Source organism: Adiantum capillus-veneris, chromosome 27, assembly GCF_014529385.1.
Source record: "Adiantum capillus-veneris isolate H3 chromosome 27, ASM1452938v2, whole genome shotgun sequence".
NCBI lineage: Eukaryota > Viridiplantae > Streptophyta > Polypodiopsida > Polypodiales > Pteridaceae > Adiantum > Adiantum capillus-veneris.
Genome location: NC_140957.1, coordinates 43,311,324 through 43,328,852, shown reverse-complemented (window position 1 = coordinate 43,328,852; position 17,529 = coordinate 43,311,324). Strand labels below are relative to the sequence as shown.

The following is a 17,529-nucleotide window of genomic DNA, read 5'->3' as shown; positions in this document are numbered from 1 at the left end:
CAAAGCATTTGTTTTTCTTTATGCCTTTCTTTTGTACCGTTCATCAGTTGATTTAGTTATTGAAGAGAGTTTGAATTACTTTGTACGAGTTTGAACGTGAAAAAGCTATCGAAAATGCTCTGGAGTAAGGTATCACCTTGTCTGGTTTATCTGGCCACGTCAATTTGGGTTCTCTCAGGGTCCATCCCTCGCTCCTGGGGTTGTGCTACCTTAGTATGCTCCTTTAGGTTGTTGATTTGCAACATTTCTGTGAGGACACAATGAACTGATTTTTTCAGTCCTTTTACTTTTTTGTACTGTCACTGGTGCTAAAGTGGCCCCATCCACTGAATTGTCCCTCAGCTAGCTTGGTGCTAGGATCTCATAGAGCGCTTTGATATCAGTAATGAAGTAAACTTTGCATAATTTGAAGTAACTTCCATTTTAGAGAAAGGTTAGGGTCATCTGATCATTTGGTGTTACAGTCTGCTCTGTGTGTGTGTGTGTGTGTGTGTACCTAGTTCTACACCCCCCTATTGGGCATTGACAATGTTAATGGGGACGTTGTAGTATCTAGTCAATGCTATGTATGATGGAGCTGATGGTTATATTGACTTGTGGATGACTACCACTAGTCTATACCTTGCACTTTTCCTTAATGGTGAATCTGGGCATATCCTAGATTCTTTTTTAGTCATATGGCAAACATGCAGACTTCACATTGTGAAGTTTTCATCCAAGTTACGACCAGGTGATATTGTGTTATTTCTTTCTATCTTTTGTGGTGCGCAGGCCCTATCAACTACCTTATGTTTGTGGTAATTATCCTTGTTTAATGCTTCTTTTAGTGCTAGGTTTCATTATGGCTGTCTGCCTTGCATCTCTAGAGTTATGACAGAAACTCAGTACGCAGAACTTTGTATTGATGTATGCTTGTGTGTGTGTGTGTGTGTGTGTGTGTGTGTGGTGTGGGTGTGGGTGTGGGGGAGCATATATTAGTACCTAGTTCTACACTTAGCATTGGGCAATGACGATGCTAGTAAGGATGTCGTAGTCTTTGGTCAATACTATGCATGATGGAGCTGATGGTTATATTGACTTGTGGATGACCACCACAAGTGTATACCTTGCACCTCCCTTTAAAGGTGAATCTGATCTTATCCTGGATTCATCTAGCTATATCTTTTAGTCGTATAGTGGACATGCAAACTTCACATTGTGAAGTTTCGTCCGAGTTACAACAGGTGATATTGGGTTAGTTCTTCTTTGAAAGCGACAAAATTCTGCACACTTCCGTCCTTATGTTGGTGGTAATTATTCCTATTTAATACTAGGGCTTCATTATGGCTGAGTCTGCCATGCATCTCCAGAGTTCTGGCAGAAACTTAGTATGCAGATCTTTGTATTGACGTATGCTCGTGTGTGTGTGTGTGTGTGTGTGTGGGTGTGTGTGTGGAGAGAGTGTGGGAGTATATAGTTATACACCCAGTATTGGGCATTGATGTCGTTAGTTGGGATGTCCTAGTATTTAGTCAATACTATGTATGATGGAGCTACTACCACAAGTCTATACCTTGCACTTCCCTTTAAAGGTGAATCTGAGCATATTCTGGATTCACCTAGGTATATGTGTGACATACACAGAATTGGAAGATCGTTGTTATTCTTTTGTGGAACCCTACAGTGAAAGCTTGTGTTATTTTCAAATCCAAATTATGATTATTATATCGATTTTGTCTACAGCGAAGAGGTGTTGTTGATGGAGTTGATTTTGGAGCAACTGGTGAAGTAAAGAGGTTAGATGTTGCTCGAATAAGGAAGAGGCTAGAGGACAACTGCATCGTGATCCTATCAAATCTTGGCTACTCGAGTTCTGGAGAAGTTCTCAATTGCAAGTGCGTATCCTAGGATTGTTAGTATCTTTTTTTTCCTTTTGTTTTTGGTCTTTATCAGTGAAGGAGGAGAAGTCAACTGGACTTCTCTTTGATGCTTATTTGTTTTGGTAAACATTCCTTTGAAGATGTGCTTATCGTGAGATTCTGTGCTGATGTCAACATGTCGTTTGTGACGTATTATCAGTTAGAATACAGTACAAGATCTTGTGAATTGGTGCTGCAGGCAGAAGAAGCTGTGTGAAAATTGATTCTTTCAGTTAGTGATGGTGCTCAAGGCTTTATAACATGCAAATAATGAATTATATATTCACTTCTTCTTGATTATGTATTGCCTTCTGATTGGATGGAAGTTTGCAGAATTTGTCACTTTCAGTGTAGCCTCAAGAGTAGAGTCAGCAGTGTCAACTGAATAAGATTAAATGACACGCTATTTTGCAGTGACCTTATAATCTTTGACAATGGGGCTTGTGGTTATAACTAAGAAAATAGACGGCCATACAACATCAATTTGTATCCGAGTACAAGACTACTCATGTAAGGCGTGCCAGTCTACCTTCCGCGATATCATTGCTGTCATCGCTTTGCAGTGATCGTTTCTTTTCAAAGACATCGAAGCAGACTTGTGCTTCTTGTCTTTTATCCTCTCCCTTTGGTGTATAGCTCCTAGAATGCTGAAAGTGGGGAGGAGTCCTTCTGAGCTGGTGTTTATGGGGTTAATAATGACAGGTGGCTGTCTGTGAGTGAGTGCAAGGGGTAATACTCAGCTACATAATCCTTCCCAAGCTACTCTTGCCACGAAGATTGAGACTTGAGGGCTGCAAGCCTATTTCTATTTCTATGGACACAGCTTCAAAATGCTGAAGACTGCTTTGATGTCACTCTCTATCAGCAGGCTGTTGGTTTCCTTATTTAGGTGTGCATTTCAAGGCTGGACATCCAATTTGCAGTCTCACAGATAAGAATATTTATGCTTAGCATTGGCAGGCTATTAAGAGGATCTTTTGCTAATTTAGTGGAACTATACAGCTTGGGTTGTTTTGTATAATGGAAGGGGAGCAACCAATGCTCAAGATGGCATTCTTTTCAGGTGACAATTGGTGGCTCCAAATCCAGTGGAAGGATCCTCTGCTGGGGTGTCCATAATAGCTACTAGGTCCTCCTACATGTCATGTCCACTATGAGCTACAAAGAGGTGTTAAAGTTTATGCATCTCAAGTGAATGTCCAATGTGGTCCCATTATTTAGTTTGTCTTTTAGGTATTTATTTTACTTATTTGACATGATTATGGGTAGGGCAAGTTGCTGAGGGGGGTATAAAAAGGCCCCCAAAGTGCTATATAAGAGGCATCTCTGTCCCCCATTGTATCGCAAATTCATTGCCAAGTTGGTACTATGAGATTCGGGGCCGTTTCCACTGCTTATTCAGAGAGGGTTTCGGTCCTTTCTCTAGGGTCATGAGTTATGAGGATCAGAGATGTCTTGGGCTATATCTACTTTAGTTACAGATATATAGACACTTTATTGGGGAGAGCTAGAGAGAGACAGTCCTAGAGACAGATGAAGATTTCTTTTCACTAGATATGGGACAGCCAGAGGAGCAGCCATCACTGCTACGGAGATCCTGACGGCGGCCACGATTGAGGAGAGGGGCTACACAGCATCGACGGAGACTACAGCAGAGGATTCGAGCCATACTCTCTCGACATCCAAAGTGTAGATGAGGATGGATTCTAGTAGTAGTGGTATTTTTGTTCTAGTCTTTGTGTACCGAGACATGGTATCAGATTCACAATTTTGTAACAGTTTGGTCTCATAGGTCATTTTGGCCTTTTGAAGACGCTTATATAACATTTCATTTCATTTCATCTCTCTCTCTCTCTCTCTCTCTCTCTCTCTCTCTCTCTCTCTCTCAAGATAAACGCACTGGAAGACTGAGTGACGACTCAGGATGAAGAGATTGCGTCACTCAAGAAAGATCTTGCCGAAGCACGATCAAGCAACACACTGGAAGAGGGCGAATTGCAACCCTCAGTAATCGAAGAAATCAACACGATCAAGGAGCAAGTACGGGCCATCAAAGAGGGAGAAGAGCAACACAAAGAGATGACGACTTCTTGGGTGGATGTTCTTACAAAAACTCAGCAGAAGGCGGATGAAGCCGAGAAATGGATTGAGGTGGCCAAGAAAGGAAAAGGCAAGGAGATAACGCTCATGTCCACACCCACTATCATTAATCAGTCACTAGAGGAGGAGCAAAGAAGACGTGTACGCGCTTTACATGTGAGAATTTGCGGTCTTAAAGACAAAGGCAATGTGGATGAAGAGGTAAAAGAACTCATGGCCTTGATGGGGGTTCATGAGCCGACGCACACAAGAGCTTGGAGAGTGGGCAACATAAAGAAAAATGGAAGTAGTGGGGAAACCTCAAAAGAAAGGGCACTCATCCTCCGTTTTCCCTCCATGGAAGTGAAGAAGTCCTTCTTGAAGAAAAGGCCAACCCTTAAAGAGACGGGCATTTTTCTTTCCCGTCTCGCAGATCGCTCATATGCAAGAAGTAATGCCGGAGATTAGAGTGGCAAGAGGAAAAGGCAAGGTTGCCTTTTACCGAGATGGAAAAGTAGTAATACTGGAGCGACGATCCACATGACGGTGCGAGACTTATGGGACCACACTCAAAGTGGCGGCCTGGAACTGTAATGGATCCATGCGTCTTGATGTGGGTGCTTTTGAGGATAGCTTTACTGGAAGAGACCTCATCTTTTACTCTAAGACACACCAGGCCCGTGGGCAATCCATGCCTTACATCAGTGGATACAGATGGGAGACAGCTTACAGACAGGAGACACGCTCAGAGCACAGAGGACGGGGCTTGGGGGGAGTGGCAGTGTTATTTAGAGAGGATTTGCAGCCATTAATACATATAGCCCGCAGGGATGAGCAGGCTAGGTACATGTGGGTGAGATTGAAAGCAGAGACATGCAGATATCTCTACATTGCTATTTGCTACTTTCCCCCGAGTACGTCAGTCTATGCATCACCCAGAGGACAATCCCCCTTTTCTATTTTGGACGATGACGTATGGGAGTTCTCTAGAGATGGTGACATTATCATCCTAGGAGACTTCAATGCTAGGACTGCCCATCACGAGACAGTGTTTTATGATACTTCAGAGGAGATGTTGAGAGAACTAGATGTTGTAGAGATGGGCCTGTCCAGATTATCACACGATGCGGAATATACTGAGTATGGGCGACACTTGATAGACATGGGCACCGCACATGGACTGGCCATCTTGAATGGCCTACAGAGGTTTCCTGCTTCGGGAGGCTTCACATGCTTCCCACACAGACATGGAGCCAGCACAGTGGACTATGTCATGGCACAACCGAGCCTCATCTCTAGTATCCAGGACCTCACGGTTGGACACAGACCTGTTGGTGTGGCAGTGGATCATGCTCTTGTATCGCTGACCATTTCTTTTCAGTTTAGTGTAGCACACAGGCTACGGTCAGCAGCCCCTACTCGCTACACCTTCACGCGGGAGACGGACTCTGTATACATGGATGGGATTTACAGACGCCTGTGCACAGAGGAGCCAGGGCGACCTCTGGAGGAGCTTACTACTATACTGACACAGACACTGCATGATGCAGCAGCAGAGGCATACCCACATACCCAGCCTGAGCAGAGACGCCGTTCGGGGAGCATGCCCCAGAACAGTTGGTATGATGAGGAATGTTGGGACACTAGAGCTAGACTTCAGACGGAGGTGCTTTTGGGGGACATCACTCATAGGTAGTCACAGATTGACTTCCGACGCTTAGCACGGGGGAAGAAGAGGGCATTTTTGGCTCGCCTAGAGCAGGATCTATACCACCTATTCTTGAGTTAGGACTCACGTGAGACGTGGAGGCTCTTTCATGAGCACTCCCCCCCCCCCCCCCGGCCATCACTTCTACAGAGGCTTGGGACTAGTATGCATCATCTTTGTACACAATTCCTGAGCAGCTCCGCTCCCCCTTCCTGACCCCCCCGATCCATGCCCACACACATCTGTTTTTTTCACCGCTGAGATGGTGAGGAAGGCCATTGATAGGATGAGGACTGGGAGAGCATATGATCATGATGGCTTAGTGGCTGAGCATTTCATGCATGCCAAAGATTTACTAGCAGAGCTTCTAGCAGTTATGTTTAACCGTGCCATGTGAGGGCTTGCCTGATACCTGGAGCCTATCTACTATTGTACCTATCTTCAAATCGGGAGACCCTATGGAGCCTGGGAACTATCGCACTATCATGATTGGACACACATTGGCACGGTTGTACGCATCTATTCTTGAGCAGCAGCTCAGTAGATGGGCAGAGAGGGAGGGGATGCGTGCAGCCGGGCAGGCAGGTTTCAGGAGGGGTTTTTCTACTCTTGATCATATCTTGACACTGAGAGCCATCATTGAGGAGGGCAGATCGTGTGGGAGACGGATCTATTGCAGCTTTGTGGATTTCCGTAAAGCATTTGACACAGTGCCCAGAGCTAGATTGATGCGCAGATTACAGCAAATGGGAGTACCCACAAAGCTCATTTGGGGGGTCATGGCATTATACAAGTCAGTAGTGGGGCATGTACGCACCCCAAAGGGTCTATCCACACCGGTTTACTCCACTATTGGTGTGAAGCAAGGCTGCCCGCTCTCTCCTACTCTATTTGGTATGTATGTAGATGAGGTTTCTGATTACATTGAGAGAGATGGTGATAGAGATGCACAGCTGGCAAGGACATGGATTCCACTATTGTTATATGCTGATGATATTGTTTTGATCTCTGACTCTCCGGAGGGGATGCAACGTCACCTGGATGCTTTGCATAGGTTTGCCCAAGAAAGTGGTTTGTCCGTCAACCTTGGTAAAACCAAGGTCATGGTATTTAATACCACCCCACAGTGGATAGGAAAGTGGTTTGTCCGTCAACCTTGGTAAAACCAAGGTCATGGTATTTAATACCACCCCACAGTGGATCAGGAGGTCAGCGCCCGCCTTCACATACGGCCACGAGAAGGTGGAGTATACAGATGCTTACACTTGGAGTGGTTTTTAGTGGGCCAGCATTTTCATTGAGGGCAGCAGAGACTAGATTGACCAAAGCCCATACGGCATTGGGTAAATTGGAAAGGACGTGTTCACAGGTTCAGTTCCAGGAGCCTCGGACGAAGCTCTGGCTCTTTGACACTTTGGTGGCTTCTGTATTGCTCTATGGAGCTGAGATTTGGGGACCTTCACTGGACCATCACGGGAGGACAGGCCGCAATGATGGATGGGGGACATGGAGAAGCCTCTGGTCTCTATAATCTCGCGGCTCATTAGGGCCAAGGCTTTAGTACCACGTGCTATTATACAAGCAGAGCTAGCTGCCCCCCCACTGGTGGTTGAGGCGCTCACCAGATCCGTCTCCTTCATACACCGCATGTGGGAATGTAATGGAATTGGCCTATTTAATTTGAGAGTAGCGGAAATTAATGAGAGTACTTTTGAGAAATGACTTTGTGAGCATAGCGGGTGAACATAATTGAATATAGCAACATAATCATAGCAATTAGTTAACTTGGCATGAACAATACTTTTGCACAAGAGAGAATTTAGAGAACATGACAACAGTCGAGGACCGGATTTATGTGGAGCCGGTCCCCCCTCCAATAGGCATTTGTATTATGATTTCTCCCATTAAGAGAGACTTGTTACAATACAATCTTTGTGTTCCTTGTGACCTAGGTGATGCAATGAAGATGGAAAGCTTCATGCATCACAAACATAACATAAACTTGAAGAAAGCTTTAACTATCCCAAGCCTCAGTCCCAAGACCTCAAACACCTTCGAAGGTGGAGAGAGCTAGCAAGGAATGAGGGTAGGGAAGAGGAAGAAGAAACATTTCGTAGGAGAAAGAATTAGTTCCTCACTTATCATAACTCATACAGAATAGCATAGTAATGAAGAAGAAGGAGATGGCAAGCTTAAGCATTGAAGTATGGCTCTTGGTTGGATTTGCACTCCATATCCAAGAGTGTTGGTGTAGGCTCTCAACCTCTACTTGCTTGGAGAAGGAGAGGGAGCTCTTGCACTTTGCATAGCACACAATGGGAGTATTTGTGAGTGTGTGGGTGAGTATACCCCCTAAGCAACCCCCTAGCTTGCTTGGGTCGACCCCCCCTTGTAGCTCATGCTTGAAGCTCATTGGACCCCTCCAGGCCTAGCCAATCACAAGCAGGAGGCATTACAAGCAGCAAGGGTAGCCTTGAGACAAGTGTCCCCCTTTCCCCTTTGAGAGAGAGGGCTAGATAAATGCTAAATCAATTAATTAAATCTCCCAAACTATTATTGGACCCTTGGGTGGCCAACCAATAGGCTTCAGGCACACCATGAGGGCAACATGAGGAGGAACTTGATAAGTGTCCCTCTTGCTTTCTTTGTACCATGCATGCCTTGTGTGAGTGTGTGGGTTGTCTCTCTCATCCCCCCTCATGTAGGGCTCGCCCCCTCCTTGTAGGGATTGAATATTTGACTTTTTGACACCTCAAGCCCCTCATACATAGGCCCAGTTCCCACCACAAGCTTGGCCGTTAAGCAATTTACGCTTGGGCTAGATTCTCACCTTAAGTGCAACCCTAGCATCTCAAGCACCTCAATAATTAAGCACCTCAATCATCAAGCACCTCAAGCACCTTAGTCATCAAGCATGACAAGCACCTCGAGCTGGGGTCGGGTTCCCGCGCCTCAAGGTCAACCCTAGCTTACCTAAGGTCAAAGGACTTTTACACACATTATTGGAGGTCTTCAATGAAGCTAACCCTAAGGTCTTATGCTCCATTGGTTAGCCTTGCTCTTTGATAGACCATCTCTCATGTGGGCCCCTTTCCCCTTTACCATTTGCCCCATGTTGAGATAGATCTATAAGTACATGTCTATATCTTAACCCTTGTTCCCGTTTATTCTCCCACATTAAGTGATCAGTTTAATATGAGAGAATCATTTGGGTTGGTTAGATTACCTCTCTCTTGAAATCATAGTCGTCCTTGACTATGAGGTAGAAGAGATAACGCCTTAGTCATTAGTCAATTTTATTTAGCGGGTAGAGGATCCCTTTTTACCCTACGACATCTTTCCAAGATAGATGACTAATCCATTTGGTGCTTGGGAGACATAGCTGCCGCAAGTATGTCTGCTCTTTAGTCCATTTCATTCTCCCAAAGTAGAGTGACAAATTCTACTTGGTGTTTGAGAGACGTCATCATCACAAACATGGTTCTAAGCATGCATAATAGTTAAATTTGTGCACAATTAAAAAGAGGACTAGTCTTATAAGAAAAAAACATGAGTCATTTAAAAGAAATTTGTACATTTGCTTACTCTAATGTAGCATTGTAAGCATTGACAAGGTTTATACCATCCTTAAGCTGTATTCCTTGCATCCATCTAGCATCTTCAAAAGGATAATTTTTGAACTTAATAAAATACCGTCGGATAATCTTACCATGTCGTAGTACCTTGTCTTCATGCCGAAGGATAGCTTCAGGTAGTAGCACCTCTTCTTGGTCTTCAACTTCGGGAGGGTCTTCAATAATTGGTTCAATTGGTGGCTCTCCTTTGTAGGGCTTAAGTAGGCTTACATGAAAGGCATTGTGTATGAGCCAATGGTTGGGCAACTTGAGTTGACAAGCCGTCTCATTGATGGGCTTCAAGATTTGGAAAGGACCATAGTATCTTTTTGCTAGTTTAGCATAATACTTTTGATGGCCCGTAGGATTTTTACCCGTCGCTTGCCTTAATCGAGCCTTAGGAAACTTGAGTAAGACCCAATCATTTTCTTTAAACATTAAGGCTCTTTTGTGCTTATCAGCAACAGCTTTTTGCCTTTGTTGAGAGATGGATATAGCCTCCTTAATCTTTTGAAAAGATTCTTGTAGGTCACGGCTATACTCATCGGCGGCGAAGATCTTCCCATGTACTTTGAGTAGCAAGGGACTTTTAGGTCTTCCCTCAATGATCTCAAAAGGTGCTTTTCCCGTAGAAGTATGTACAGTATTATTGTAGGCATACTCTACAGAGGTAAGTACTTTTCCCATTGTGAGCGTTGATCTACTTCGGTAACATAAGTCTTGAGTAAATCGAGTATCGTAAGATTGGCTATCTCACTTTGGCCATCCGTTTGTGGGTGATAGGCCGAAGAGAAATTCAATCTTGTTCCTAGATTTTCAAAGAGACCTTTCCAGAAATTACTGGTCATTCTAGGATCTCTATTTGACACGATGGATGTGGGTAATCCATGGTGCTTGAAAATCTGAGATATGAAGAGAGTTGCCATTTGTTGTGCCTTAATAGTCTTTTTGACAGGAATAAAATGTGCTTGTTTGCTAAACCTGTCAACTATTGTCTATATTCTTGTATTCCCATGGATAGACTTGGGTAATCCAAAGATGAAATCCATGGATATACTCTCCCATGGTGAATTTGGGATAGGCAATGGATGGAGTAATCTAGGTTGCTTCCCTCTATCATACTTGGTCTTTTGGCATACTACACATTTTGAAACATACTCTTGTATGTCCACTTTCATGGTAGGCCAATAGAAATACGTCTCTACTCCTCGGAGAGTAGGTTGAATACCTCTATGCACCGCATATGGAGGAGCATGGAATTCATACATAACTTTCTCACAAAGGGAATGGGTAACACATAGCCTATTGCCGTGGAGAAGATAACCATCCTGCAAGGTGAATGATTTCTCTTTCTTCCCCAAAGCAAGGGCTGACAATATGTCTCTAAAGTCAAGGTTAGTAGCATACTCATCTATCATAGAGGATAGATCATTGTGAGTAGCTATAGACACCGCATTAACTTTGGGTCATCGTGAAAGTGCATCGGTCACTTGATTGTGCTTACCAGCTATGTGAGCAATATGGAAATTAGATTGCGAAAGAAAATTTGCCCACCTCATTTTTTTGTCCGAAAGCTTGGTTTGCGTCATGAAATACTTGAGACTTTGGTGGTCGGTTCGTAAGATAAATGGAGTCCCCAATAGGTAGTGCTTCCATGTGTCTAGGGCATGTAGAACAGCTAAAAGCTCTTTCTCATAAATGCCCAAGACTCGTTCATCAATATTGAGCCTTCGGCTCTCATATGCTATGGCATATGCCCTTCTTGAAGCAAAACTGCTCCAAGTCAATCACCACAAGCATCACATTGGACCTCAAATGGCTTGAGAGATCCGAAAGCACGAGGACTGGTTGGGAAGTAAGCTTCTCTTTGAGATTTTCAAAAGCATTTTGCTCCTTAGCAGTCCATACATACTTAACGTTCTTCTTAGTTAAGTCGTGTAGTGGTCCTGCTACTTGAGAGAATTTTGCTATGAAGCGTCTATAGTATGAGCACATACCAACAAAGCTTCTTAGCTCATGTAGATTTCTTGGGTTAGGCCATGCTTTTATTACCTCTAACTTTGATGGATCCATTTGGATACCATCTTTAGAGATAATATGACCTAGGTATTGAATCTCTTGAAGGAAGAATTCGCTTTTCTTTTGGTTGAGAAAAAGCTTATTCTCCCTCAATGCTTGAAAAATCACTTGGAGATGTTGCTTATATTCCTCCAAAGACTTGGAGTAGATGATGATATCATCAAAGAACACTCTATTGAATTTGCGGTATGGTCTAAAAATTTTCTCCATCAAACGATTGAACGTAGCTGGTGCATTAGTCAAGCCAAAAGGCATGACTAGATATTCAAAAGACCAAACGTTGTGCGAAACGCGGTCTTTAAGATATCTTCATTCACTATCCTTATTTGATGATAGCCACTCTTAAGGTCAATCCTACTGAAGTAGGTAGAGCCTTGTAGCTTATCAAACAGATCTTCTATCCGAGATACGGGAAATCTGTTTTTGATAGTGATATGGTTTAGTGCTCGATAGTCCACACACATACGGTATGTACCATCTTTCTTTTGTACTAAAAGGAATGAAGAACAAAAGGGAGAGGAACTAGGCCTCACCATCCCTTTGTCTACCAGCTCTTGTACTTGCCTCATGATCTCCTCTTGTTGAGCTTGTGAGACTCGATAAGGAGGCTTGTTAGGTGGTGAGCTTCCAGGAAGGAGCTCAATGCGATGGTCATCATCCCCTCGTTTTGGAGGTAAGTCCATAGGGATATCATCGATGAACACATCTTGGAATCCTTTTAGAAAATTAGACAAGTCTAACTCTTCTTGATTCCTACCATTTACATTTGATGAAACATTAGTATCTTTTAGAGACTCTTTGACAAAAATCATGTACACAGAAACTGAGCTCTTCATTGACTTATCAAAAGCAAGAGGATTTACTAGTGGAATAGTGCGACCACGCTCACTAGCATCTATATACATGTTCTTTCCCCTGTAGGTGAAGTAGATTTTCCTTTCAGGGAACTTCATGTTGGCAGCCATGCGATCAAACCATGGTGCCCCTAGGATAACATCCTCATGTTGGAGAGGAGAGATGAAGTTGTCTTCTTTGTCGACATAGCTTTGGACATGAAGCCTCAACTTCCCAATCAAGGGAGTAACGGAGGCTTGTTGTCCCTTGAAAGCTGCATAAGCCACTACTATATCTCCCATCTCAAAAGATTGAATGCCCAACTTGGTGGCCAACTCCATTGATATAAAGTTGAGAGTAGAGCCAGGGTCAAACAAGATGAAGGCATCATGCTCTCTTACCTTTCCCCAAGCATAGGAAAGTGATGCTTTGCAATGAGCATCCTCTTTTGGAGCTTCGATTGTGGAAGCCCTAGGAGTCTCATTGCGAGTATTCTTCTTGGGGCAAGAACGATAGCCATGTCGTTGCTCCCCACACTTGAAACACTTATGGTCCTTGCGAAAAGCTTCAAGCTCTTCAGGAGAGAGTTTGTTTTTACCTTTGTAAACTCCCTTCTCCTTGGACCGATTGTTGTTGTTGTTGGAATTGACTTGGGAAGTATTTTTGAACATTGGTTTTCCCCTTTGCATCATTTTTGTCTTTGTTTTCCATGGGCTTGACATTACGTCTAGCCCCTTGATGGAAATTGATGCGTGAAGCAACCATGGTGTGATGGATTACTTCGCTAATAGTACCAGGCCGTTGAGAGTTGATGTATTCGGCCATCTCTTCAGGTAATCCCGCACAAAATTGCTGCCTTTGCTCGGCAAAGCCTATCTTTTGAAAGACAGTAGCCTTGAGATGTAAATCCCAAAACTTGTCTACATATTTGTGGATAGACTCATGGGAGAGGAGCTTCAAGCTGCGCCATTCGGGAAGCACTTTGTCCTTTGCATTGCTTGCAAGGAATTGTTTCATGATGGAAACTCGTAGAGTTTTCCATGTCTTTGGGGCTTCACCATTTCCACGAAGGCTAGCCCACCATTGACGAGCTGATTTTTGGAAGTGCATAGCTACATGGCGTAGCTTGGAGGACTCTGTGAAGCCCTCATCTCCAAAGGCCGCATCAAATTGTTGGATGAAGGCCAACACTTTGTCGGTAGCACCGAAGGTGCCATCATAGGTGAGAAAAGAGATACTCTTTCCTCCCTTCTTGAACTTCTTTAGCTTTTGTGACCTTCGCCATGCAGGAAATGATTTGCGATGTCCTCCCCTCTTGTATTCTCTAGGAAAATAGCCATAACTTTCGTCGGAAGAGGAGGAAGGTGAAGAAGTAGGAGACGAGGGTGACCTCTTCCTAGCCCTTTTCTTCCTTTGTTTCCTCTCTTGCCTTTCAGAGTGATGATGAGGAGGACTATGTGTTGATCTTTTCTTGTTGGGAGGAGTGGGCGATCGTCTAGACCGCCGTCTTCGTGGAGCCACATCTTCAGAGGAACTTAAACTTTCATTGCTTTCTTACTCTTTGGATTCCTCCTCTCCAATGGGAGAGAGTCTTCCTTTGGGGGTCTCTTCAAGAGGCCTCCTAAGCTCTCTCCTCTTAGAGAGGAAGGGAAATTCCATAAGCACGAAGTTGTTGAGTAACTTCGGCTTGCAAAGCAGGGTTGCCCGTAGCTTGCTGCAACCTAGTGACGAGATAATTCACAAACATGGGAGCATCATCATTAGCACCTTCATGTGCAAAATCAAAGCTATCAATGTTCATTCTACTCTCTTGATTATTGTCAGCCATGTTAACAAAATTTATGTATGTACTTAGTGTATGCTTTGGCAATTCAAAACCTTAGTTGCCACTCCTCTTAGCCTTTGAAAATCGGCTCTTAAGTATCTACATCCACGGCTCGAAGTAGTTAATTATAGAGAGTAGAGAAGTAGGTCTAACATAGCAGAGTTGCCAAGGGCTAGCTCTTTTCGGACTTCTTATGGCTCAATAATGGTAAAGCCGTAGGCAAGTCTAAAAAGACTCCATTATTAAGTCCAAAGCTCCCGAGGTGTGCACCATCCCCCACATAGTAGGCTCAACAAAACCGATAATAGATCCCAATTCCACTTACCCTAATATAATTAACAATATCAACCATTTATAGGCTACTTAAGGACCTTTCTTCTTAAGCAAGAAAAGAGAAACCAAATGCTCTGATACCAATGTAATGGAATTGGCCTATTTAATTTGAGAGTAGCGGAAATTAATAAGAGTACTTTTGAGAAATGACTTTGTGAGCATAGCGGGTGAACATAATTGAATATAGCAACATAATCATTGCAATTAGTTAACTTGGCATGAACAATACTTTTGCAAGAGAGAATTTAGAGAACATGACAACAGTCGAGGACCGGATTTATGTGGAGCCGGTCCCCCCTCCAATAGGCATTTGTATTATGATTTCTCCCATTAAGAGAGACTTGTTACAATACAATCTTTGTGTTCCTTGTGACCTAGGTGATGCAATGAAGATGGAAAGCTTCATGTATCACAAACATAACATAAACCTGAAGAAAGCTTTAACTATCCCAAGCCTCAGTCCCAAGACCTCAAACACCTTCGAAGGTGGAGAGAGCTAGCAGGGAATGAGGGTAGGGAAGAGGAAGAAGAAACATTTCGTAGGAGAAAGAATTAGTTCCTCACTTATCATAACTCATACAGAATAGCATAGTAATGAAGAAGAAGGAGATGGCAAGCTTAAGCATTGAAGTATGGCTCTTGGTTGGATTTGCACTCCATATCCAAGAGTGTTGGTGTAGGCTCTCAATCTCTTCTTGCTTGGAGAAGGAGAGGGAGCTCTTGCACTTTGCATAGCACACAATGAGAGTGTTTGTGAGTGTGTGTGGGTGAGTATACCCCCTAAGCAACCCCCTAGCTTGCTTGGGTCGACCCCCCCTTGTAGCTCATGCTTGAAGCTCATTGGACCCCTCCAAGCCTAGCCAATCACAAGCGGGAGGCATTACAAGCAGCAAGGGTAGCCTTGAGACAAGTGTCCCCCTTTCCCCTTTGAGAGAGAGGGCTAGATAAATGCTAAATCAATTAATTAAATCTCCCAAACTATTATTGGACCCCTTGGGTGGCCAACCAATAGGCTTTAGGCACACCATGAGGGCAACATGAGGAGGAACTTGACAAGTGTCCCTCTTGCTTTGTACCATGCATGCCTTGTGTGAGTGTGTGAGTGTGTGGGTGTTCTCTCTCATCCCCCCTCATGTAGGGCTCGCCCCCTCCTTGTAGGGATTGAATATTTGACTTTTTGACACCTCAAGTCCCTCATACATAGGCCCAGTTCCCACCACAAGCTTGGCCATTAAGTAATTTAAGCTTGGGCTAGGTTCTCACCTTAAGTGCAACCCTAGCATCTCAAGCATGTCAAGCACCTCAAGCATCTCAATAATTAAGCACCTCAAGCACCTCAATCATCAAGCACCTCAAGCACCTTAGTCATCAAGCATAACAAGCACCTCGAGATGGATCGGGTTCCCGCGCCTCAAGGTCAACCCTAGCTTACCTAAGGTCAAAGGATTTTTACACACATTATTGGAGGTCTTCAATGAAGCTAACCCTAAGGTCTTATGCTCCATTGGTTAGCCTTGCTCTTTGATAGACCATCTCTCATTTGGGCCCCTTTAGCATTTGCCCCATGTTGAGATAGATCTATAAGCACATGTCTATATCTTAACCCTTGTTCCCGTTTATTCTCCCACATTAAGTGATCAGTTTAATATGAGAGAATCATTTGGGTTGGTTAGATATTAGATATTAGATTTTATGACAGGGAACTTCCTAGAGACAGATATGCACGCCTTGCACTTGAGTCCTCTCGACAGTTAGCCATGCAGGGAGATACAACATGCTGGTATGACGTCATGGTTTCGGGCGCATGGGTTTAGCATAGAGAGATTGCCTCCTTTCCAGTACTCACTGGATGCGCTCTCTCTGACTCTTACAAAGTCCGAGATCACCGGGCTCATTCGCCAGGACTTGACTCAGCTAGACACCAAGAGGACATGGATACAGCCAGTACAGGAGCTATGTACGAAGTTGGCTTTCTACAGAGAGCATCTCCTCCAGTTTACGGAGGATGGTTTTGTGACGAGGCCCAGATACATGGACACTCACCTGTCTCATGGGATACAATGTGCTATTGGCCAGATACGCACATCTTCACACCAGCTGCGGATCGGATCGAGACTGGGAGATACAGCGGAGTACCAGCAAAGGCCAGGACATGCCCCCTGTGTGACATCGAGCCTGAGACAGAGTTGCACTACACATGCCATTGCCCCGTCTACTACGAGATACGAGGCCGCTTCCATTGCTTGTTCAGAGAGGGCTTTGGGCCATTCTCTAGAGTCATGCGGTACGAGGATCAGAGATGCCTGGGTTTGTTTTTGCTCGAGCTGCACAGACACAGAGAGAGCTTGATAAGAGGAAAGACTAGCCAGTCTCAGAGACAGATCAAAGACTTCTTTAGAGCTGCCACTGGACACCCGGAGGAGTTACTACCACAGCAGAGCTCGTCGCTTTACACCAGAGGCATACTGATTGACCGAGCGACTGAGCTGGGGAGATCCAAAGACCCACGACTGCGGAGGACTACACAGCATCGACAAAGGCTGCATCAGAGGATCCGGGTCACTTTGGCCCGACATGCATGATGCCTGGTCAGACTACTGACCATGGAGGAGATTGATGAGATCCGCCAGCGACCGATCCTGGATCTCCTGTGATCTAGCTATCCCAGCTAGCTGTTTTAGCTGCTTAGTCCACACCCAGTAGTCTAGGATTCCATAGTATTTTATTTTGTCATTTTGTCATCTTGTTACTCTGACTTTGTATCAGATCCACCACATTGTAACTTTCTGGTCTCATAGGTCACTTTGGCCACATTTCATTTCTCTCTCTCTTGCGTGTGCATTCTCTCTGTAACTCTACGCTTCTGCATCGTTGACTTTGACAAAGGTCCTACACATATTTGGGAGTCGTTTTACAGGAACCTTTGCGGTTGGTATGGCTGAGTTTATGATGGATGGAAGGTTATGGAGAGAGTGCTAGTCCTTATGATCTCGAGTGATGATTGAGTGTAAGGCTGCAATGAGACTGTTAGAGTAGAACACAAGTTGTGGTTGAGGCACTTAGATCAATACCTTACATAAATGGCTTGTGGGAGCTTCCAAGTCATCGTTATGCTAGATTGGCCCTTGAGTCATCTCGACGGCTGGCCATTGGGAAGAC

General features: G+C 44.2%; 2 protein-coding genes across 2 annotated transcripts in view; both read left to right on the top strand.

Annotated features, from left to right (window-relative positions):
- LOC147421855 (putative amino-acid acetyltransferase NAGS1, chloroplastic) overlaps positions 1–17,529 on the top strand; it is a 44,553-nt gene that overhangs the window by 24,928 nt on the left and 2,096 nt on the right. The window contains exon 4 of the mRNA XM_086503482.1: positions 1,723–1,874. Coding sequence (XP_086359608.1) covers positions 1,723–1,874 — 152 coding nt within the window. The remainder of the gene's footprint in view (positions 1–1,722; positions 1,875–17,529) is intronic.
- Positions 1,882–5,749, top strand: LOC147421856 (uncharacterized). Its single transcript, XM_086503483.1, has one exon. The coding sequence runs from the start codon at positions 4,579–4,581 to the stop codon at positions 5,671–5,673; it is 1,095 nt and encodes a 364-aa protein (XP_086359609.1). The 5' UTR covers positions 1,882–4,578; the 3' UTR covers positions 5,674–5,749.